Below are 25,070 nucleotides of genomic sequence, written 5' to 3' on the forward strand. Positions count from 1 at the left end.
CTTCCCGCCAGAGCAGTACCTATTTATCTACTTGCACTTTGACATGCTTTTGAACTGCTAGATTGGCAGGTGCAGGGACCGAGCAATGGGAGCTCACCCTGTCGCGGGGATTCGAACTGCCGACCTTCTGATCGGCAAGTCCTAGGCTCTGTGGTTTAACCCACAGCGCCACCCGCGTCCCACTCACCAGATCTAGTCTGTTGTAAAAAACAACAACACTTTTGCTACATGGAGTTTATCTGGGCACATTTTCTCTTGGGAAACTATTAGGATGTTGATGGGTTATGCAAGAGGGAGCAATGAAGATTGCATTTTTAGCACTGCTGCTTTAATGACTACTCTCTCCATATTCCTTATATACCATTGTTACTACCATGAATCTCGTAATTGTTTGAGTTAATGGCTTGGTTTGCACATGATAATAAGCCATAGTTTATTCAACTGTGGTTTATTAAACTATGGCTTAGTGTTAAGTTTGAACCCTGCTTAGGGTCTTAACTGGTTCTTTACTGCCATCAAACCATAGTCTGAAGCTATGATTTGTTGCTGGCTTACAAACATGGATTTGTTTTAACTATGGCTCAGTGTTACATGTGAACCCACCACCATACCTTAACCATAGTTTGTTTGGCTACCCCACCCTAGACACTCAACAAATTACAAAGGCAGGAGGCAAGAGCAGCTGGAAAACAAACCAATATTTGGAGAAACATGTTTGATCATCTTACGGTTTGTTCAGCAAACCATGGCTTAATGTTATGTGCCAACCAGGACAATGTTTACTTGCAGCTGTGGTTATGTAGATAACTATCAGCAGAATAGGATATACATTTCCCCCCACAGTTCTGGAAAGATGGGAAAGCCTATCTTCATCTGTATAGTGCAGTGTCAATGGAGATCACATTGACTGGATTATATGAGCACTCACATTCTAACATCCTATGTATTGTATGTGGCTTTCCCATGTACAGCATTATCCAATATCAGCAGATGTGAACTGAAGACAGAGCCTCCCCCTCTCTCCATGTCATGGGATATAGTAGGTCATGTTGGTTCAAGCCTGGCAGGACAGCGTCCTCTATGGTTTTAACCCCTTCATGCATTAATTAGACTTAAGCATGTTGGTTGTATGTGGCTGGTTATCCCATAGGTATGTGTACATGAAACAGCACACGCAGGCCTTCTGCTGAGGCTAAGGTAACTGCTGGATTGGGGCAATTGAGGATACGTTGAGAATGTTATTGGAAAAGATGCTACATCATTAATAGTTCCATGAAATACCATTTATATATTTATTTATTTATTTCTGTTACAACTTATTTCCTGTCTTTCCACCCCATTGGTTGCCCAAGGCAGCTTGTTTTCTTAATATCAAAACCGTGATAAATTGAAAACTCATTAAAAATCACTCCTATAAGAGCAATAAAACTGGGAGATGCAAGTTGAGAGATGCATCAACTGAAAAATAAAATATACACTGGAGATCTATTTTGATTTTTAAAAATAATAATACAAAAATTAGATTTTACAATAGAAGAGCCTATATCAGCTGGAAATTGGGCCCTTAAATAAATTGAAATCCATCTATTCACAGCAAAACAAAATGAAAGAGAGGAAAGAATATTTCTGGTAATGGCATCAGTTGTAGATCATTGATGGGAGGGAAGGATCCCTGCATGCCATTGGTGTGTTTATAATTCCTTTCTCTGCATACAAATATCTGAGTCACTAATAAATTATGCTTTCATTCTTTCCCAATCTGAAGATTTCTTTTCTGACACCCCACCCTGCATGGGTAATACAGCTTGATCTGGGAAGGAAGATCTTGTCATAATGTGGACATTTCTCATTTCTCTCTCTCTTTTTAAATAAATATTTTTAGTGATTTTCAAATATCGTTCCAATAACAGCCTCATTATAACAACGCCAATTTTATCTAATTAATACAATTATTAAAATCAATTATTCATGTACCAAATTATACAAATTATCATGTGCTAGATTTGATGGCTCCCCCCCCCCGCATTTCAAAATTTTAATAATTTCAGTTACATTCCCTTCAAGATAATAATCTCTTATACAATGGCTACAATCTTACGTTTTCAATTCATGTTAATATATTAAGTAATTTATAAAGTCTCAGGTGAGGTACCGTATTTTTCGCTTCATAAGACACACTTTTTTCCTCCTAAAAAGTAAGGGGAAATGTCTATGCGTTTTATGAAGCGAATGCTGAATGGAGGAGGGATGGACGGGAGCCATGGGTCTCATCCGTCTCTCCTCCGCAGCTCGCTTTAAAGCAGCAAAGTGGGAAAGGAGCCGCTTACATGGGTGTAAAGCAAGCACAGCGGGAGCCATGTAATCCTTCTGCCCCCGCACTCAGCCACCCCCTTGGGATGACACTCGCATGGGTGAAGGGATTCTACATTCTACATACAAGGATGATAAAGCAGAAAAGGCTAGCATATAAGATTCCTTTTAAACTAGAGGTAGTAAAATATGCTAAGGAGCATGGAAACAGAACAGCGGAGAGACATTTTGGACCACCTCCAATTGAAAAGATGGTAAGAGAGTGGAGGAAACAGGAGGATCAGCTGCAAAACGCAGATAAAAGTAAGCACACTTTTTGTTGAAATGCTGCAAAGTGGCCACAGTTGGACATGGCCATGAAAGAATGGATCACAAATCACCGGAATAATGGCTTCGCAGTCTCTACAAAAATGATAATATATGAAGCCAAATGCATTGCTGAAGAGAAAGGCATTCACGATTTTACTGGATCACCACCGTGGTGCTACAGATTTATGAAGCGATGTGGCCTTGCTATGTGACCAAAACTAGAATTGCACAAAAAATGCCAGAAGAATATGCATCTAAGATTCTGTCTTTTCATAAATTGGTAATTGATGCTAGGAAAAGAAATGGGTTTGAAATTGGCCAGATTGGGAATATGGATGAACTTCCGCTAACCTTTGATGTGCCATCTAACTGTTGATCTGAAAGGTGCCAAAACTATCGCCGTGAAAACCTCCGGACATGAGAAAACCCCTTACACGGTTGTGTTGTCTTGCTGTGCAGATAGCACCAAATTGCCACCCATGTTAATTTTCAAAAGGAAAACATTTCTAAAAGAAGTGATTCCAAGAGGGCTGATAAAGTGGGATATCAAATCCAAACTCTTCTTCTTCTTCTTCTTCTTTGTACATGTTCATGAGAAAGGATGGGTGGACAAAAGTGGAATGAGAGTATGGGTTGAAAAAGTGTGGTCCAAACGTCCTGGAGGGCTTTTGAAAAAAACTGCCTTACTAGTACTTGAGCAGTTTAGAGCACATATTAGTGAAACTACAAAAAAAGTGTTTTAAAGAAGTGAAGACTCATCTAGCTGTAATTCCTGAAGGACTTACCAGCCAGTTGCAACCTCTTGACGTTTCCATCAACAAGCCATTTAAGGTCTTTATGCGAGAAGAGTGGAACAAATGGATGCCTGCTGGTAATCATGATCTGACACCTACTGGACGAATGAAAAGGCCCACTATCACTCAAGTTTGTGAATGAGTGAAAACATCATGGCACTTGGTGAAGGAGGAAATCGTTGTATAGTCATTCAAAAAATGTGGCATCAGCGATGCTTTGGATGGAAACAAAGATGGTATCTTATATGAAGATAGTGAAGAAAGTGATGTCAGTGATTGTGAGCAGCGGAGCTTCATAAATTCTGACTCTAGCACTGATGAGTTCTTGGGGGTCACAGAAGACTAGAAGAGGACTTGAACCTTAAAGTCTCTCTTCATTTGTTAATGACAGTGATGATGGTTCTTAATGCCACTGTTGGCTGCTGTTCAGTGGCGGAGCTTCATGCTCCGGCGCCGGGGGGCAGAGAGCAGGCGGGGGCGGGGCTGGCACACATCCTGGGGGCGTGGCACGCCACCTGCAGAGGTGTGGCACATGTCCTGGGGGCAGGGCATGCCGCCTGCAGGGGCGTGGCGCTCAGCACGGGTGGAGGGCAGCCGCGATGGCACCCCACCAATTGCGCTGTCGGGGCGGTGCGTTCCCCCACACCCCTCTTCATTCGCCAGTGCTGCTGTTTACTTTACATGGTTGAAATATTTTTCTGATATACTAGTAGTTTATTAAATAGTTTAGTACAACATTTGATTCAGAATATTTTTTTTCTTGTTTTCCTCCTCTAAAAACTAGGTGCGTCTCATTGTTCTTTCCTGTGTGTGGTAGTTTCCCCCCCATGATGTTGTCCCAACCGTATATGGTGTTGTGTCCTTCATTCTTCCAACTGTTGATATTTCCCATCATGACTTGGGGGAAGCAGTTGTCCCACAGTTTTCCAAAAAGCCTGTGCATCGCTTCATCCCGTGACTCAAGAGCTTGTTAGAGACCCCTCTGTTCCAACAAACAAACTTTCCTCACCTTTTTTTTTTCAGCCTAGGAAGAGTGGTCTGATTCCAAACTACCAATTAATAGGAAAACCTCTGACCTTGCAGCTGACAGACTCTTTACCTCTTTTCAGCTGAACATTTAAAATCAGTTATCTTTCCAATTAGATCACATTCCAAATTGTCTCAGTCTCCTTTGCATTCCTTTGAAAATAATGGAGAGCGGGGATGGTTTGGTTTTATATTCCAACATAGTCCTTTCAAAGGGTGAAACGTCCCCCCTTCTCTCTCTCTCCATTCAATTCCTCTCACATATGCAGTCCCAGTTTGATGTTAAATTTCATATTATTAATCCAGTTTCTTCCACCCTCACTTTTATATTATGTTTTATTTTAACCTTGCAATCTGAGGAGGGTTGCCAAATCAGAAATGTAGAAGAAAAACTTCTACATTTTCTACAGAGCAACCATAGGCTCCCCTCCCCCTACTGTCTCTGGCACCGAATGAAACCTTATCTCAATTCCAACCTTTAAATCCTTGTAGCCAAGATGTTCCACAGTTTGTCTTCTCATCGCCTCTAGCACGTGCCTGTACTTTACTTCAATTAAAGCCCAATTAGCAGGGTATCCTCTGCTTCCAGAAACGGATTGGGGAGGGTGGATGCAATAGTCGGAGTGCTCCATGTACCCAATTCCTTTGCCTGCCCTTGCATTCCATAGGGAAGCAAGTGCCAGACCGCAGGGCAATCTGTGAGTGAAAGTCAGTTCCTCTCACACCTACAGAGGAATTCAAAGAATGACTTTCCCCCATCATTCCTTGTTTATCTCCATCTGTAACTCCCCACGATGTCGAGGGAGACCTCCATTCCTGGCGCAGGCAGAACATGAAGCCTGACATTTCTCATTTCTCTTCTGAATGTGTAATGAGGTACCATCTCTGACTAAAGCTTTCTTTGAAAATCTTACACCTTTTCACCCACTTAGATTGAGTCAATAATGAAATATGAGGAGCTGTGGATTATTTTATAATAAACCAGAAGCCTCAAACCAAAGAATTGACTGGTTGGTTTATATCAACATGGGAAATTTCAGCAATACATACTGCTTTTTTGTTCTCATTGTTCCCTTAGGGCAGAGGTGGAAAACCTTTGTTTTCTTCCAAAGGCCAGACTCCTTTGGGAGAAATCTGTTGCGGCCAGCATGCCAACAGTGGGCAAGACCAGTGTCAAATGTGGGTGGGGCCTGGAGGTCCCTCCATATATAGCTATTCTGTCATCCACCTTTATTTCATTCTCTCACCTTCCTCATTTCACACACACACACACACACACACACACACACTTTCCCCTTACTCTCTCTTCCTTTTCTTTCTCACTCTCCCCTACAGCTACCACTACCCCACAAATGCACTGTCACCAATGCAAGCTGCTTTCAAAAGCCTAATTGCTGCATGGGGTGGAGAGGTGGTGTGGAGGTTACAACCTGCAGGAGAGGAAGGCTAAACCTTATTGTCCCAGCTGTAACTGTCCCTCCCCTCAATCACAGCATTAACCATTAGGCTTAAAAACAGTTGAGAATGGAAGGGTGTGGGGTGAATAGGAAGGCCCCATGGGTTGGAGGCTCTCCCCCTTTTCCTTATGGTTGCCAGGTCACAAAGCTGCAGTGGCAGTAAAAGCCACCAGTGGCAGAATTCCCCCAACAGGGTCTAGATTCCAGTACTCAAAGAGGTTCTCTCCATCACTTATAACCAACCAGGGGTCAGCAACCTTTTCCAGCCATGGGCTGGTCCACCATCCCTCAGACCATGTGGTGTGCTAGACTATATTTTTTGGGGGGGGGGAATGAACTGATTCCTATGCCCCACAAATAACCCAGGGATGTGTTTTAAATAAAAGCACACATCCTACTCATGTAAAAACACACTGATTCCCAGACCGCCCGTAGGCTGGATTGAGAAGGCGATTGGGCTAGATCCGGCCCCTGGGCCTTAGGTTGCCTACCCCTGCTTATAACCATGCAGGGAGCCTCCAGCAGTTTAGTGAGATTCCTACTTTAGAGGCAGATATATGGAAGGTGATGGGGGCCAGTGTTTATTCCCACTTGCCCCACTTAAACACCTGAGAGGGGTGGGAAGGACTTTGGTATAGCCAAAATGACATTTAAAGAACATTAATTCTAGCCATGCTTTATAGATGTTGACTGTGTAAAGCAAAAAGCAAACTTTTTGACCGGCTAGGGGAAAACGGATTTAGTGGAACTTCATTGTGGAAAGGGGAAACCTATTCAGGGCAATCATTGCTGTGAGAGGTCATTTGCTTCCATGCATACATGCAGGAATGGATGAGCAGAAATGAAGAGAGCCATGAACAAAATGTCACAGAACAATGATCCATCTAATAGAAGTTTTGAAATACACTGTCCTAGGCTACAAATCCACTGAGCCAAAGTAAAGGCAAGTCCATAACAGTGTTCATTAACTGGGCACTGTTTATCATAGGCAACTTGTGACTGTGAAGTTGTTCTATTTATCATATGACCTTTGGGAGGTAGAAAATCTGTACCTACTTTGCATTCAATGAACTGATTCTTTTCTTGTGCTGTTGGAAGGTCCTGACCCTCATTCTTCTTCTCATCCGTGAAGGAGGAGTACTGCGTCTCCTTTTGTGTGACTTGACTCCCTAATTTTGCTAACCTCGTGCCTGACATTATGAGATGCTGTGTGATTCTGGAACAGTCACTGAAGATCAGCCATGCCATTGGTCTCTGTTACTAGGAAATTTCCGTTTTCCAAGTTCCCACTAGCTTATTTCTGATTCTATAAAAATAAGATGAAATGTCCTAGTCTTCAGTAATGACATTAGCGAAGTCATATTCCATGTTTGACTGTTACTCCTTCAGTAGAAATTCAAGGTAGAACCCCAGAAATTCTCATATTAAATAACAATGTGATTTTGGCTTTAGGTGCCATCCCTGGAATGTAATCCCTGAGTAAATTGCAGGCTCATTATACTGCAGTCTGCTTTTAAGATTAGAAGAACCACCACGGAGAGAAAAATAAACACTCAGGCCAAGCAAGCCAATGTGGTGGTGAGGTTAGAGGCTTGGAATGGAACCTGGAAGACCATGGTTCAAATCTCCACTCATGGCCATGGAGGTCTCTTTCTCTTAGCCCAACAGGGTTGCTGTGAGGATAAAATGGAGGGTGGGTAACCATGTATACTTTCTTGAGTTCTTAAAGGAAAGGCAGGATATAAATGTAGGGTTTTGTTTCTTTAAGTTTTACAAAAATGCTGCAGCACGCTGCTGGAATCTCCCCATTTAGGAAATGTGTGTATATGTGTTGTGTGCATGTGTATGTGCATGCACACTCTTTTCAGTTTGTCATGACAGCATCTTGTAAATGATCCTTAAGCAGTGCATTTGACCGTGGCCATCATATTGGTTTAAACTCAAAATCTTTGCTGTTTTTCATTGTAATGCTGGTTAGATTTAAATTCATGAGAAAGGTTCTTGTATGTCTAACAGCTAGCCAATCGGTTTATTGCCTCTGATGCCAACAGGCCCAAGAAACAGCAACAACAGAACTGGGGAATTCGTCTGTGTGTACTTAGGAAATTCATGGGAAGTACCATATTTAAAGGTGAACTTTCTAATGTGATTTTATATCCCTGTTAAAAAGGAGGTCTTAGTAAGATAGCATCCAATTCAGTTGACTATCTATATAATCCTCATGTAATGATACTGCTTCCATTCCTGGAGCAGATTTGTTGGATTTCTGGCACACTTGTGCCTTTAGATTCATTCAAATATGGTTAATATAAACTAGGGCTATTAACACCTGCACTTTTTAATTCACTTTGAAAATATTCCCGTTCTGTCTGGGTGAAAGCTTTCCCAGTTCTCAGCTACATTTTCAAAGCTACAGTTTCATCTTTTTTGGGGGGGGAAGGGAGTCAATATTGGTTTAAAATGATTGCATTGCTTTATGAAATAATAATTGGTGCAATGAATGTCAGGAATTCTAATTAATTTACATATGCATTAGAGTCCACTGTCATGAAAGACCTTACTTTGCTTTCCAGCACATGAAATTAAATATTTATTCCTGTTGTGATTTCATATATACATAGTTAATACCTCTCCCACAATACCACCTGCTCACCGCCATATGTCATACGCCTTAAAGTTCATATGTAACGCAGCCTAATGGCATTCAGGCTAACATGCTCCTGGAATGAGAACAGACAATTAGGTGAAATTACTTGGATCTTCAGGATATATCTACTTGCATGGTATTAGTTCGCAGGAGTACTAAAAAAGCTGCCTAAAGCCTCGGGACATGATTATCTACAAGCCATTTCAGCTGGGGTATTTGCACTTAATTTGATCTATGGTTCATGCTCTTTTGAACTGCTGCGCTGGGATAGCTGAGCATAACGTTGGCATTGTGGGTCCAGGACCCATGAGAGAAAGGAAGAGAGAGATCGCAGCTTGGGCGCAACACAGCCTTCAGCCAGCAGGCTCTGCCCCAATTGCCAGCATTGGGAACAGGCGGCTCAATGTCATGCAGCAACTCCCTGGTTGCATTACTACTCTGGCCTCTCTTTTGTATTGGACTTCATGTCCCATGGAAGTAAAGGAAGATAATGCATTACAAGTGTGCCTACACAGTTTTAAATGGGTAGCAAATACCATTAGCCTTCAATGGTGCTACTTTTTTTGGTAAAACTGCTAATGTTCAGGAACTTGATCTTTGTTCATCTAGCAATTGTTTTCTGTTGACTTGAATAAAAATACAACAGTGTTGCAGTCTGTAAGTATTGCTCATGGATAATGTGAGGGAGGGACTGTATTATGTGACAAAGTTAATTCATGGTGTTTCAACATCTGATAGTGGGTTCTGCAAGGAAGAGGAATTGATTCAGTAGCTTCCTAGTACCTTGGATATACCTGCCTGTGTGCAGCTGTTGCATTTACCTTGAAAGTTTGCCAGCAAGCATCAAATAAGACATGAAAACAGTAAGCTGCTGGTGGATTTGCTTGTTATTTATTTGGACTTAGTGGGGTTTTTTTGTAGCAATTAGAGAACACTCAGAAAAACTAAATTCTTTTCAAAAGTCAATGACAGTGTTTTTCAAACTTGGATGCCCAGCTGTTGTTAAACTACAGCCCCCATCATCTCTGACCACTGGTCCTGCTAGCTAGGGATGATGAGAGTTGTAGACCAACAACAGCTAGGGACCCCAAGTTTGAAAAACACTGGTATATGATACTGATACACCCATAGGAAATGCCCATTGCTCCACCCTTTCTCAAAAGTTCCCCTTACAAACATGAGGACTGGTAGGAAAAGAATTGCTAGGAGCTCCATTTATGTGTCTTTCTGGTAGCATTGGGCAATCCTCTCTGCATGAGTGTCCAGGCTAGGGCATCCAGGACTTAAATATGAGATCTCCATCATGGTTGCAAAGAACTGAGCTGCAAGACATTGGAAATTCCATTTCCCCCCCTGCTGCTTGAAAGCAGTGGGTGTTCCTAACTATGCAACTACCCAATCCTTCAGGATGGAACTATTGCTGCTTCACCTACCAGTCTTCCTCAAAAGGAAGCCCTGTAGTAGCAGAGGTGTCAGGAATACAATTTACAGGCCTCCTTTAAGCAGTGTTCCTGCCTTAAAGTATATAGACCTTAAAGAAGAGGCCTCTGCCACTATAAACCCTCCCTGCCACAACACACTTCTCTCCAACAAATGTATATTTTGGTAGTGGCCTCACAGCTGTGAAATGTGAACCTGAGTGAGATCGAGAAAACTCCAGTCCCTCAGTACTTAAAATGGCCCTTTAAGACATATTTCATGGGTGAATATCACTTGGGCTATAGAAAATATTGTGATCTGACTCAAATGTTTTTTTACTATTGGGGAGTGGACAGTGCAGCCCAGGAATTCAAACAAACAAACAAAACCAATATGATTTCCATATAGATTGTGTAATTTGTGACTTTTGGGGCTGTGTACATACACACACCCCACAGGAAACACCTGACCCAGACCCAATTCAATTTGTGTGTGCGCTAATGTTTATTTATGGTTTATTTGTTTTGCCATCTTGATTCAACATGGTGACTGGTGTCCAACTATAGATGAAAACTGCCTCCTCCATTGGGAACCCTCATGGCAGATTGGGCAATACTATTCTCCAGAGGCATCCAAATTGGTTCAGGTTTGAACCAAAAAATGGGGAACTAACACCAAAGTCACATTTTGGCCTGCCATTTATATTTAAAATGGCAGCCAGTATCCCAACCTTGACAAAAACCACTGCCTCCACCTTAGGAATCCTTATGCCAAGTTTGCAACCAGCACTTTGGACCCATCATGACAAAAATTGGCCAAAGACATGCCAAAATCACATTTCTGACCACCATTTTGATTTAAAATGACAGCTAGTGTCCCACCATCAATGAAAACTGCCTACCCCACTTCAAGTACCCTTTTGCCAATTTTTATTGGGTATGTTGTAAACTGCTTTGGGTCTGAAAAGCATTCTGTAAGTCCATTAAATAAATGGATATGTAATTCTTAATCTTTGCAGATTTATTAATAGGAAAGGTCTAATATGGGTCACAATGTTATGGGTCTTGGACTGGAAATAGTCCCTCCCAAATTTAATATTAGGTACCAAGAGCTGCTGTTAAAAAGAAAATAATATTTAATATGTGTTTTTACTCTGAAGTAAGTCCTACTGTGTTCTGTGGAGCTTATTCCTAAGTAAGTGTTCATAGGGTCCCAGTTTGATTCTCTCAGTGGCAACTGAATTGTTGCAGGCTGAAAGGAGCTGTCACAATTCAGAGGACAGAAAGCGATTTTGTTAAAAGGTTAAAATCAAGAACTTGAAATACAGAAGTACAGTATTTAGTGGTAACAGGACATAAATAGCAAGAATAAATAACAATGTTTGCCAATCTAGAATTACCTTCCTTTGTAACGTTCAATCTGATTTATTCCACCAATTAGTAAATGGATTGTGAATATGGAAATTTAAAAGTGGTTAAGTTGAGGCAATTCATCCTTTTCTGAAAAGGATAAAGCTGAAGCTTTTTGCATGTGTCGAACAGGAAGTTATAGTAATTTTATTGCACACTTTTAGCCTTATGCAAGATAATGCACAAAGGCTCTTAAATCTAAATGAAGGTAAAAACCACTGGAGTGAAAAGTGCCTCCACTCTTCAAGATATGCCAAAGAATGGGACATGGTAGATACCTGGGGAGGTTGGACAACAGTCACATGCTGACCTTTTGTGAATTTTAATCTGCAAATGCATTTGTGTTCAGGACTGCTAATGCTTTTAGTTGTTGTAAAGGCTTGTTCCTTGATTTTAGAGATTTCAGAATAGAAGAATGTCACGAATCAGCACAATGCATGTTGCATAACAGATCACGGCAGCATCCAAGTCATATGGAGGCTTGATACTAAGCCTGTAGTAGTCAATGAAAGTTGTTTCTCTGGAGCTGAATCAACTGGATTATGCAGGCTACAAAATGGGAAACCACATAGAATTGACAGATAATACCCAATGATGAGAAGTGAAATGTTTTAGAACAATTCAGTCTAGGGGTAATTAGACAAAAAATCTCATAAACAACAATGCTATTCTTGCAAAATAAGCAATTGTGCCTCACTTCACAAGAATGTACTATTTGTTCTTCCACTGACATGGACAACAGTCCTACAAACTATAAGGCTGAATGAATTATATTGACTTCAGCATAATTTAGGCAGCATACTTATGTCCATGAATAAACCCTGTGTAGGCGAGTAGTGGGCAGGCATTTGTGAGTTAGTTTGACCCTTGGTTACTTTCTTTCACATATGAGCTCTTCAGCTGTTGATTTTATGACACTGATTGCAGCGACTTTCTGTTCTTAATGGGAATTACTAGGCAGAAACAGTAGGTTTTTGCAGCACGGTTGTACGGTTGTTTACATATGCACCTGAACTCAATAAACTGATGAAAACCTAATGAAGGGTTTTGTAAGATATGCAGGATTAATAAATCTTAGCCCTAATAACTCATGCAGCTTTATAAATGAACGAAAGTACATCTTTCTAACATCCCTTTTAGAATTAGGACTCCCATGTCCCAATATCCACAATATCCTCCCATATCCACAGAAGAGAGAATTCCAGGTAGTGCAGCTTGTCATGTCAAAGAGTGCCAGGGAGAGAGAAATCTGTGCCTCCTGTAGCTGTTTCATCCGCAGAGTTTAAAATGTAATGAACCCTAATCTTGAAAATTTGGTGATCCCTGCAACAGAAGAATAGTTCTTTTTTGGTGTTAATTGAGGAACTGATACTGATGATATTGAGATGAAATTGACTCAAGTGTAAATGTCAACAGAATATGTTCCTGCGTAGGGTTATAGCCTGTGTGAGAATCCCTGCTTTGAGAACCTGCTGGCTGATTTTCACTGCACTCTTAATATGAATTTTGTGGCATGTGAAATTTCTGTCTTGGGGTTTATGAGGTGGAACACCTCCAGAAGGATACTTTTGGCTTGCCATGTCAGTAATTTTCATATTACAAAATCCCTGAATGTGAGATGACATGATAACCTAATAAATCCTTTAAGCTATAATGGCTATTATTGGGTCAAGGTGAACTGGGCAGAGTTTTATACTGCACTGTGTCAGTAGTACACTGTGTTAATGTACAATTAACGTTGATGCGAAGATGAAAATAGGATAAGGTTTCTTTCTTGGGAAGGATTTGTCAGGTTGCTTCTTCTGATTTGCAGTGAACACTGTTTCAAATAAATCCTTTTCACAAGGTATGTTTGGCCAGCCTTAAGGTATATTGTATTGCTAGTCCATGTATGCAATATTCCTGAAGGCTTCAGATAGAGGGTCTATCTTCTGGTTTGCCTTTTAAATAGGTGGGCAGTCCTTTCCTGCAGAAATAATGTGATGCCTTAAGCAGCTTACCATATGGATTGCACCATCCAGTAATGCTGATGAACATGTGTAGCATCTGGTGGTAGCAATCTACATTGAGAGTGCACATCCCATTGAAATTAATGCAGTGCTGACAAACATGTAGATTTGGATGTCATTCTGATCTGCATTGAATCTCTGTTTTCTCCTGTCTTTGTGTAGCTTGTGCAAGGGTTCGCATGTCCTGTTGCTGATTATTTCCCCTTCTCCTCACAGAAATGGACTGCAGGATTTTGCAGGTTTGCTTGTCATCTGCGGTGCTGTTTGTGCACATAGACTACTCCTGTGATCTGTGAACTTTCTTTTATAGCATTCCCTTAATGTGATCTGATAAACGTACATATTAGAAGCCTAAGGAGATGTATGAATTAGGCCCAAGTGACAAAAGATAAATATGAACCAGCCCTTAGTTACCATAGTTTCAAAGAAAATTACTGCTTATCAGCTCTCAATCAGACAGCCAATTAAGCATCTTTAACTTCTTTCTAGCAAATTGGATTTCTGTCAAGTATCTTCAACATTTTTACTTCCAAAGTAGATTTTACAGGAGGGAGAGATTTCTTTGTTCAATTGATAAAAGACACTTGTTTCAATTTTTTTAAGGGACCATTTTAAAGCATTTCACTTGTAAAACCAAAATTTAGGATTAGAGATTGGCAAACTCTGCTCTCCCTAGATACGGTGGTACCTCGGGTTACATACGCTTCAGGTTACAGACTCCGCTAACCCAGAAATAGTACCTTGGGTTAAGAACTTTGCTTCAGGATGAGAACAGAAATCGTGTGGCGGTGGCGCGGCAGCAGTGGGAGGCCCCATTAGCTAAAGTGGTGTCTCAGGTTAAGAACAGTTTCAGGTTAAGAATGGACCTCCGGAACGAATTAAGTATGTAACCAGAGGTACCAGTGTACATGATACAAGTCTCTTTCCTTTTTTAAAAAGCGCATAACCTGGATTATTTTTCTGAGTAACCCAAGGCTTGGAAAAATGATGCGCCTTGTCCCATCAGTCCTCCCTGTCCCAAAATCACACCCTATCACACACTCCCCAAACTTCCTCCTTTGCAAACCTGGCAAGCAATGGCGATAGCATTGCTATTGGGAGTAGAGGGAGAAAGGAGCTTTGTACCTTCCCTCTCTTCATCTTAGTACCCTAGCAGTGTCCTGCTGAGCTACAAAACCCAAAGGGGTCTGGAAGGTGGAGTTATACTGTTATGAATTGGGGATCCTGGGTACCAGATTTCCCTCTCCCTAATTTCTAGAGTTAGCAAATGCAGGAGATTACAAAATGCTTTAAGTCTTCACCCAGGTGTGAGACAGCTTAGAAGTGTAAAAATGCAGGCTGAATCAGTTTCTTGGCCAGGGGCTTGCCTGGGGAGAAGAACCACCATGTAGTTAGTACAAAGGAAGGTAATGGGCAACTGACACAAGCATTTACCCTATAACAGAGTGTGAGTCCCTCCTCCCATGAGGGGATGAGGAACCAGGTTCAGAATTTCAGTGTACCATGATGTAAACTGGGAGGTGGGAGGTAGCCTGGGTAATGGGGTGTGATGTCACCACAGGAAAAAATGTGTCCTTTTAAAGCAGAGGTTTCTAAGAAGGTGGGGAGGCCTCAATGAGTGGCTGGCTTGGAGAGGCTGCATGCAGAGACCGGGGAACATGGCTAGCTATCACACTTGCAGAAGCTATAAGGAGAGCAACAAGAAACACTATTGGAGTGTAGAGTTCTGCACTTCCTCCATTTCAAACTCAGGTATAAATATGTGTAAATAAATCATATATCTTAAAGACACTGCAGTCTCCGCCGTGCCTCGTTCCAAAGAACACAAACCCTGGTTAAGTGCCAAGACCCCTGGAATTTTGCTACTGCTGAGATTGGGGTGGCCAGTAACCCTACCCTAGGGCTAAAGCTGTTCCTCATCTTTTCTCCTGGCACTCTCTCACTGCTGTTCCCACCACCTTTTGCCAGGCTCAGATTCAAGGGAAAAAAATTCAAGGACCTCAAACCCTTTCTTTTCATTAGAGGCAAGTGGAGTTTGTTTGTTTTTTGGTGTGTGTTTTTGTTGTTGTTTTTTGCAAATTCCTCAAGTGCTTCTCCATGCCAGACCTATTATCCAACATTTCAGTCAACCTGAGAAAAGAGGGAGAGTTGTCTCATGCAGGGTGATTACGCATAAGCCAAGAACATCAGGAGGGAACTTAATGGATAAAGAATATTATAGATACAGTATACTGAAGGAAAATAGGATAGCTTTGTCTGGCAAGCTGAAACGTAACCTGAAGCTTTATCATGCCTTTAATTTTAAAACCAAACACACTAACTTGTACTTTGCTCAAGAGGTAACAAACTTGCCATAAAAAACTGCACATATCAGATTTCTGCCACAGCTGCAGACACCCCAAGTCACAGTGAAGGAATGGTGGCAATTTGCAGTGAAAAATTGATTGCAGTCTGTCCCTGAAGAGAGAAGCAGCAGCAGCCTAGAATCAGACAACTCTTGCTTCTAGTCTGTCACTGAACAAAATAAAGGTAGCTCTCTCTTTGTTTCCAAATGGCCCAGTTTTGCTCCTGATTTCCTTTTCCCTGTTGAGTTGAGGCACTGATTCCACAGTTATTTCCTGCTAGGCATTCTGTTGGTTTGTTTACTTTACAAGGAACACTGAAAACATTTAAGGATAATTGAAATAAACAGGAGAAAATATTAAAACACATCATGTCTGGATAGGCTTGTCTAAACCAAAAATATTTTAAGCAAGTGCCAAAAAGGCGCTTGCCCTGATGGCAATAAGCAGGAAGTTTTAAAGTGTAGCTGCTGCTACACTAAAAGATTGATATCTTACAACTGTGAAGTATCATGTCACAACAATAACAGTGCAAGTTCTGCAGATTAAACCAGTTGAGTGGGCACGTATAGGGCAAGGCAGTCCCCATTAAGGACCTGTGATCCCTATTGGCTTTTCAGGATCACCTTCTTGTCTTCAGAATAACTGGCTCTCATAGGGCCTACACAATTGTCTCTTCCCCTCCCCCCATGAGCAACAGGAGCTATGCCCCCTCTCCAGTTAGTACTGCTCCAATGATATCCTTGTTTCTACAACAACTCTGCTATCACTATTCAAACATAATTGGGGCCTTGAAGGAGAAATCTTGTTATAGGACAAACCTTTCAGTGGAGCAAAACCTCATTCACATCATTTGAAAAGGGAGAGGGGGGACATTACCTCAATACACTTCAAAGGAAAATAAGTAAAATAATTTATTAAAATGGAGAATGACTGCTGCATTACATACAGGCAACCACACTACAGAGAGATGCTGCTGCTGCAGGATATACTGTGTGAAGCAGCTTCAGTTTATTACTGATACAATTTGCCAATATGCATATCCAGGACAAAGCCTTTAACAATTATTGCTATTATATTCAGTCTTTGCTCAACTTACCTTGTTGATACCCATTGAAATAAAAGTCTAAAGTACTCCAAAACTCCTCAAATGATTATTTGAGTTCAGGTATGTGCATAGATTTCTGGGTTTGTTTTGGCCAGTAGTTAATAGTCCAGATGCCCAGCCATAGAAGTTATTTTTCTAATATGGGCATCTGGTTCCTTGGCACACATACTTGGCTTGGATAAAGGCAGGGACACTTAGCAGACTGGCTATCCACTTTGTAACCATTAAAAGGGAATGAATACTGCATTGTGCTGGCCCTACGCCTGCTATTTACTATTACAGCTTACCAGGGTGCAATCTGTAGGAGAAGCTGAGATAAGGAGTGGCCACAGAGCAGAAAGGTCCTCCAAAGATTTAGCAATTTAAGGAAAGTTAAGCAGCATCCTTTCCTTGCTGACAGCCTGCAGTGACTAGATCCTGCTTCAAAGATTGCCTTTCACCATTTCACCAGAAACACGGGTACTGAAACCTTTGGCTATATAATGTAGTCGTACACAAGGGGATTGTTGCAGAAATGTTGTTTTCCTAAGGAATATCCAATTAACAACCAGCGAAAATCTTACTGTAATTTTGACTGAGAGTATACCTGTTGGAAAGCAGGTAACAGTTGTGAAAGTAGTGTGTACCTGTGGGGTCCTGCTGCTGCATGCCTTTGTTTGGGTGCAAGAAGATCACTAGTACAAGGTGGTAAGCAAATGGTGCATCACTGAGCAATTGCCACCCTGGTCTGTATCTGTAAATTGGGATTTATATCAGAAGGTTTTACTTCAGTGTTGGTGCACATCCTTTGTATGCAGAAGGTCCCAGGCCCTGGTGTGCCCAGGTAAGTTTGAGAAAAGCCTGAAACCCTTGGAGATCTGCTGCCAGTTAATATGGACAGTACTGAGCTAGATGTTCGGACTTGCTATAAGGCAGCTTCCTATGTCCTTAAATATAGTCAAATTATAAGCCACTTTTACACTTTGCCCAAAGTGGCTCACAATAAACATAAACATTATATCATGTTTTGTAACATATCGTGCTTTGAATTTACTGATACACTTTTAAATAAACATTTAGCATTGCAAAGCGTATCAGTAAATTCAAGTAAGGCAAAATAAACACTCAGTGAACATAGGATACATTTACTGTTACACTGTAGTAATCTAGACTGAATGCATAACAAGTGCAGAGCAAAATCAAACATAAGAAGAGAGGGGAAAGCTAAACCACACTACCAGTTCTCATTTTGCTGCACTCCAACAGGACACAGTGTCGTGGCGAAAGTGAAGTTCAGAGAGCTCCCTACTCTTTTCAGCACCATTCATTATTTGGTTTACTGGGGACAGCTCCCTGCTCTCAAGTGCTGCTGTAAGAAAGACATCAGTTTTCTCAGCTGGTCAAATATGCTCCCTGCTTCTAAGCAGCTCAAAATGTCAGTGTTTCCTCTGATACTTCATATTGTCCTGCATCACCATGCAACCTCCATGCACCGATAAGTGCAGACCATTGCCCTCTTCCTGGACCTAGGGAAAAGTTATATTCTTAATTATTATCATCATCACCAGCTTTTCTCACCCGATGGCTTCCATATTGGATCATTTGCTGCTGGACTCTTGTGTGGGTCTGCTCCTTCATACCCCAGGAATAATGGAACACCCTCAAACATACTCTGTCTTGTCCACCTCATTTATTCAGAGTAGCACATACAAAAACACAGTAAAAAAAAATCCACAATAATAATAAAAATCATTATTAAACACAGCAGATTTCAGACCAGCAGGTAAGATTTATTTCACATGCATTCCAGTGTGTTAGAAAGAACAGTGCTAGGGTTGTGCACCCATCTCACTTAAGAGGCCGGGGGCCAGCGCTGTCCGGAGACACTTCCGGGTCACGTGGCCAGCGTGACGAAGCTGCTCTGGCGAGCCAGAACCAGCGCAGCACATGGAAACGCCGTTTACCTTCCCGCTAGAAAGCGGTACCTATTTATCTACTTGCACCTGGGGTGCTTTCGAACTGCTAGGTGGGCAGGAGCTGGGACCGGACGATGGGAGCTCACCCCGCTGCAGGGATTCGAACCGCCGACCATGCGATTGGCAAGCCCTAGGCACTGAGGTTTTACCCACAGCGCCACCCGTGTCCCTACTGACAATATGGATTGTTTAATTTAGGCATGTCCAAAGTCACTTTCGGGGGCCTAATCTGGCCCACTGGTCGATTTAATTCAGCTTCTGTGGCAGTTTATTTCCTGGGGGGGGGGGGAATCCTGGGAAAAGCTCCTGAACTTTGGTCAGCCCTCACACATGTTCACTTCATCAAATCTGGCCCTCTTTGAAAAAAGTTTGAGCACCCCTGGTTTACTTTATTTGTGTGCCAGACTTATCTAATGGCCATGTGGTATTACAGTATTCCAATTTTATTATATATACCACTGAAGCAAGCATAACTATAGTGGTTTTATTAATTGAGGGGTGTATAAAATTAGATTTGCTAAATAATCCACTCTCAACTTAGATTTTCAATTAAGTTTCCACCTACGAGATTAGAGCTAGAAAATTTAAAAGTAAATAAACCATTGGATAACTTCTTGTGAACTGAGGATGTTTTTCTCTCTCCCCCCCCCCCCATATTATAAATCAAATATTCCATTATTACTGCTTGCTGAGCCTCAAATGGAACTGCATTCTAACTGCAATATTAGGCCCCTAGAGGTTGCAAAACTGCAGGCAAACACTTGTATTATAAGTAGAAGAGACACAAGAGTAATGCTTTGTTCTTGCAGAATTTTAATACTGCCTAATGTGAATTCCACTTTTCAATAAAGTGTTATTCTTCTAAAAAGTGCATCATAAAGTTCAGAATTGGCCTTATGTACAATACTTGTAGCAACTTATATTATGGATACACCACACCTTGATAATCTATAGCTGTTCTACCTGTGACGCCTACCATGTTTGGTCTAAGTCAAGAGCAAATCTCCCAAACAGCCAGTCTGTCCCAGTGCTGCCCAGTCTAGCTCTGCTCAAGTGGCCTAACTAGAAGCCTGGAAACCTTGCATGATGATGAAAATTGCTGCCTGGAAAACAGCACAGTGGTGCAAGCCTTAAGATGCTTCTGCACCTGACCCTAAAAAGACAAAAGTAGGTTCACCCTCCCGGTCTGGACCTCTTAAAGAAACACCAGCAGCTGGGTGTGGGTGGAATGGCACCATTTCTGGAATCTGCTAATCAAAGCAGCCCAGCCCAGTTATGATGGATAGTTTCCTCCAGGGGCCAATCAAGAAAGTGCAGGATACTGGGTCATGTCATTCTATTACAAAAACCCAATAAGAGTCCTGGATCAGGCCAATGGCTCATCTAGTTCAGCATCCTATTCTCAGTAGCCAACCAGATTCCCATGGGAAGCCTGCAAACGACACTCTCCCCACCTGCAGCTGGTCTTCACACACACTAACAAAATAACGAGGAATTTCCACCTGTGAGGGCAAATGCTATTTTTTAACACTATCCACAAAGTTACCAGGACTTAGCTGGCTGCAATGCTAAGCTGGGTAGGGCTACTTTCATGCCCCAATGCCTCTATAGTGAGGGGGTGAGGCTGACTCCACAAGTCCATGAGAGCCGCTGTGGTGCAATGGCATTATCATAGCCAAGAGGCACAAAGATTGCTAATCCAAGGGTTCGAATCCCCATTTGGCCAAGCAGCTCACTGGGTGACCTTGGGCCAGCCTAACCCGCCTCACAGGGTTGTGGGGGTTGAAATGAGAGGGGGGGACTATGCGCACCACCACGAGCTCTTGGGGGAATAAAATGAAGACTCCCCAAATTTCATTCGCGTCGAGACGCATGCCCACTCTCCTCCTCTTCCAGGCCCCTTGCTCCCCGGTACTTCAGCGTCAGCTCCCCCCCCCCCCCGTTAACTCTTGAGAGGGAAGGGCCGCGGGAGGAAGTTCCCCTCAGAGGTCGCGCGCCGTCTACCTGCGGCCGCGCCACGTGAGCACCATTACTGCCCCGGGCGCGAGAGGTCACGGGGCCCTCGGCGCCTCAGGCGCGGCCCCGCCTCGCGAGCTCGCCGGCCTCGTGGCGGTGCCTTCGTCGGCGTCCTTTCGAAGCTCGTCCCTCCGGGGTGGTCCTCCTCTCTCGGAAGCTCCACTGCAGCAAGAAAAAAAGCTGCTCCCGCTGCCGGGGGAAGAGTTCCCCAGGCCGCCGCCGCGGTTGGCCAAAGCCGAACTGTAGGGGAGGAGCCTGAGCTTTAATGCACCATCAGGTTCCAGCAAAGCCGCCGCCGCCGCCGCCGCCACAGCACAAGCCCGAGCAGCTTTCTGCAGCAGCAGCAGCAGCAGCAGCGACGACTCGCGCTCCGCCAGCCTGGGCTGTTCGGCGGCGCTTTGCAGCAGAGCCCAGCCCGCGGCACCCCGCGCCCCACCTCCCGCCTGCCTGCCTGCCGCAGCGGCGCCAGTCCTCCTGCCTCCCCGGAGAGAGAGAGAGAGAGAGAGAGAGAGAGAGGAAGACCCCCGCCTCTCCACCCTCATCGCCTCGGGCCGTGGCTTCACGGAACACCCGCCCCCCTCCGCGCTGAAATAATTAAAGAAAAAGAGAAGAAGAAGAAGAAAAACCCAGCGAGGAAGAAGAGCCTTGACGCCGGAGCAGTGCGATCTTTGCGGGAGCGGACACCATTTTGTGGCTAGCGGCTGCCTGACTTGCTGCATGCGGAGGAGAGGTGGGCAGCCAAAAGGGGAACCTGTTGGGCGCCGCGATCGGGAAGTCGCCCAGCTGCAGCACTTCTTCGCCCTGGAATTGGGGGTTGCAGCAGCGTCCCTGGGAATCGGATCGTGCGTGGCAGCGGCAGCCTTGGGAAGAGGAGGAGGAGGGAATTCGGAGGTTGTGCAGCAGCAGCAGCAACCGCAGCGTCGGCAACAGCAGCAGGCGGCGAAGGGAAATTGGACCTTGCGCATCCCCATTCCTGGGTGGAGGCGAAGGAGATTTGCACCTTTGCGTCAACGGCACGAAGAGAAAGGCATTTGGACCTTTGCAACAGCAGCGTCCCTGGCAGGAGGAGGAGGAGGTGAAAGCTTGCTTGCATATATATAGATTACACACACACACGTACATATTTTTCCCCCCTTGCAGGGCAGGAGCATGTTGGTCTCGATGCAGCTCCCCTTCCCTCCTGTCCACTGATCCCAGGCTTGGTGGGGCGATGATGGATACTTGCCTGCTTGTTCTCACTTCCCACAAAAGTAAGCCCGCTGTCAATGGAGGAGGACATTGATACCCGCAAGATAAACAACAGTTTCCTGCGCGATCACAGCTATGCAACAGAAGGTAATGGATGGCCCAGCCGGTGACGGGTGGGGGTGGGGGGGAGGAAATAAAATAAATAAATAATGGGGTGGGTGAAGAAGAGAGGCAGTCCACTGCGGGGAGGCTCCTTGCCAAAGCGCAGCTCCGAGTCGGCAGCACAACGGCGCTGCGCTTGGCCACAAGATCGGACCTAGTAGGGCAATCGCGGGGAACTGGTGGCATGGTTGGTTGGTTTGGCAGCTGCGCGGGCAAGACGCGCCATAGGGCGCCGGTGCCTGGCAAGCTAGGGCCCCGAGCAGCAGGTGGATCGGGGCGGAAGGTCCCTCGAGCACTGGCCGAGGACGCCCGGGGTGATGTCGCCTCCGGTTCATTGGGGCCCTGATCGCACCTCGACGTGTCAGCAGCCTGGCGTGCTGCGCTCCCCAGGTGTCTGCAGCCTCCCCTTGCACCCGGCGTTTGCGCTCTCTCTCGACTGCTACCTCTTAACGCTCAGGGAAGTGTAAATTAATGACTGGTTGCTTACAAGGCAGGATTTGGGCCGGTTCACTCTGCTGGGGTGCTGCGTTACCCATGCTCGGCAATGCAACGATTCAGCGCCAGGGAGGGTGGGGGTAAACCCTGGATGTATCACGATGACGACAGACCCAAGCTGTTTCCCGTGGAAAGGGCCAGGGAGCTGTAAGGCAGGTGTCGACATGCTTACGGGAAACGAATGCAATGGTAGGTAGCCGTGCTGCAGAGTCGATTTTACTGAATCAACTGGGAATGGAAAGGAAAAGGGGGTTAAAACAGAGAGGTGTCGTGGATGAAGGAAAAGAAATGGCTTCGCTGGGCCTGGTTTTCTCACTGATATAATGGGTCCTTGTCTTGTGGTCTCCCCCCCTCCCCCCTTTCAATTCATCAGAGGCTTCAGTGAGCCACTACTGAAGATACTGAGCTTTGGCTCTGAGAATAAAATGGAGAAACAGGATGATGGGGAGGGAGGGCAAAACAAGGATTTACCTGAAAGAGGTGGCATGGGGGGGGGGGAGGGCGGAATCTAAACTTGGCTCGCCTGTGATTTACTTAATCTGCAAATAAATCCCAGGAAGGATGGAGGTAGCTGCATGTGGCTCTGACTTGCTCCTGTAGTTCCGTTCCCAAGTATGTGAGCCCCTCCACTGGGCCATGCAGTGGGGATGGTGGAAATAGGAAATGGGGTCTTGTGTCTGAAATAGGCATTGGTATTCTTGGGGTTTGGCCAAAATCTTTAGGTTGGCAGTGATTTTTTTGCTTTCAAGACAAGAAGGTGTATGGAGGGCAGAAATTGGGTACCACAATACCTCCCAAATGTGTTTAAGGTTTAGGATTGATTGTTAAATCCTCTGGGAATTGTAGTTTTGTCAGGGGAATAGAGGCCTCCCAAGAGCTCTCAGTGCCCTTAACAAAATATAGTTCCCAGCATTCTTTGGGGGAGGTCACGAGTGTTTAAAGTGGTATGATACTGCTTTAAATGTATAGTGCAAATGGGGCCTTGGTTGGAAACAACTCTGTTTCCATTTAGAAAGTGGAAGTAGCCAGAGCAGGCCAAGATATGCAGAAGGCTACAATAATGTGTGCGAATAATAGGTTGGGGCTGCAGTTGGTACCTGGGAGTAAGTCCCATTGAACTCACCGAGACTTACTTCTGAGTAGATGAGTTTAGGATTTGACTTTTCCTGTACTTTACAAATGATTGCTTTAAAAAACAAGTTTTATTGCTAAAACTGGGTCATGATTGAAGCCTTCTATTGGATGTAATAGGGAAAGGTTCTGCTGTTCTCTTGGAGGCAGTTTATGTAAGTTAATCAAAAAGATCCATTTAATCCTTTGTGGTAAATTAGGCAGTATTCAAATGTGTGGCTGTCTTAACTGTCATAACTTCAATGCCTTCTAAGTCACCTCCTCAGGCTACTACTTGACTGATTCTCCCAAGGGTTGCCCTGCTAGAACTTCCCTAGGAATCTGGTCACTGATTTCAGCAATAATTTAAAATCTGCCTAATTCTGAATACATCTACTTATATAAAAATGGCTGTTAAAGCATAAAAATGCCTATTCCCAGGGAATTTTTAGGTGTTTGTATATTAGTTAACTTAAGTATGTGTGTCTGCCTCTTACTCATGTAGAACAAAGCAACACTTTGATATTTTTGAGCAAAATGAATAATGCAAAAAGATCCAAGGAATTTGGTATTTTTCTTCCCCACACAGAAAAGCTATGAGTAAGACATTCCATTGCAGCCTTTATGCTGGCTGTTCTAAGTAGGAAGAATTGGATTTTCAAGTGAAGATGGTATTGTATTAACAGAAGGGGGGATGTGGTATTCCCCCCCAGTAACCTGTTGCTAGTTGGAAACGACATAGGGTTGTCTTTTAAGGCATGCCTTGAATCCCATACATCTGTGTAGAGCGAATAATGTATAGGCCATCATCATCAATAGGCAATAGTTAAAATAATTCCTTAAGCAGCTCCACCCATTTTCAGTGCAAGCCCTGTAAACACTATTAGCCAATTCACAAATAACACTTAAGCCAAACCATGGCTAAGCTTGAATGAGCAAAACATGTGGATTCCTGGAGAGAAGGTTGAGACCTCCAGGCCTGCTACAGTGAGGCAAGTCAGAGTTTGGCTCAGTGTTATGTCCAAACCTGGGCTCATGGTTTATCTTACTCCTGATAAGCCTCAATCTATAGCCAATGTTTGTTTTATGGCCCTCCACAAGCATTTTGTATGAGGCAGTTAAACCACAAGCCTTGGTTTGGATGAAATGCTATGCCCAACCATGACTTAGTTTACAGTTGTGTGTCAGCAGCAGGAAGACTGGCGGAGGAGCAAGGTGGCCATGATCTTTTATCTCAGAGCTGCTCATTTGTGCCAAGCCATGGTTTGGCTTAACATTATTGCAAACTGGGCCTGTGTGGTACAGTTAACATTG

General features: G+C 43.7%; 1 protein-coding gene across 5 annotated transcripts in view; it reads left to right on the forward strand.

Annotated features, from left to right (window-relative positions):
• PPP2R2B (protein phosphatase 2 regulatory subunit Bbeta) overlaps window positions 1–25,070 on the forward strand; it is a 257,075-nt gene that overhangs the window by 66,761 nt on the left and 165,244 nt on the right. The window contains exon 1 of one of the 5 annotated variants that reach the window (XM_083728286.1): window positions 21,047–22,136. The exons of 3 other annotated variants lie outside the window; for them this stretch is intronic. In XM_083728286.1, the coding sequence (XP_083584412.1) occupies window positions 22,067–22,136 (70 nt within the window). In that variant the 5' untranslated portion in view covers window positions 21,047–22,066. Of the gene's footprint in view, window positions 1–21,046; window positions 22,137–22,726; window positions 22,836–25,070 lie in introns of those variants that run through there. One more of the 5 variants, XM_083728284.1, reaches the window with a different exon arrangement.

Source organism: Podarcis gaigeae (genome assembly GCF_964106915.1).
Source record: "Podarcis gaigeae genome assembly, chromosome: 2".
Classification (NCBI taxonomy): domain Eukaryota; kingdom Metazoa; phylum Chordata; class Lepidosauria; order Squamata; family Lacertidae; genus Podarcis; species Podarcis gaigeae.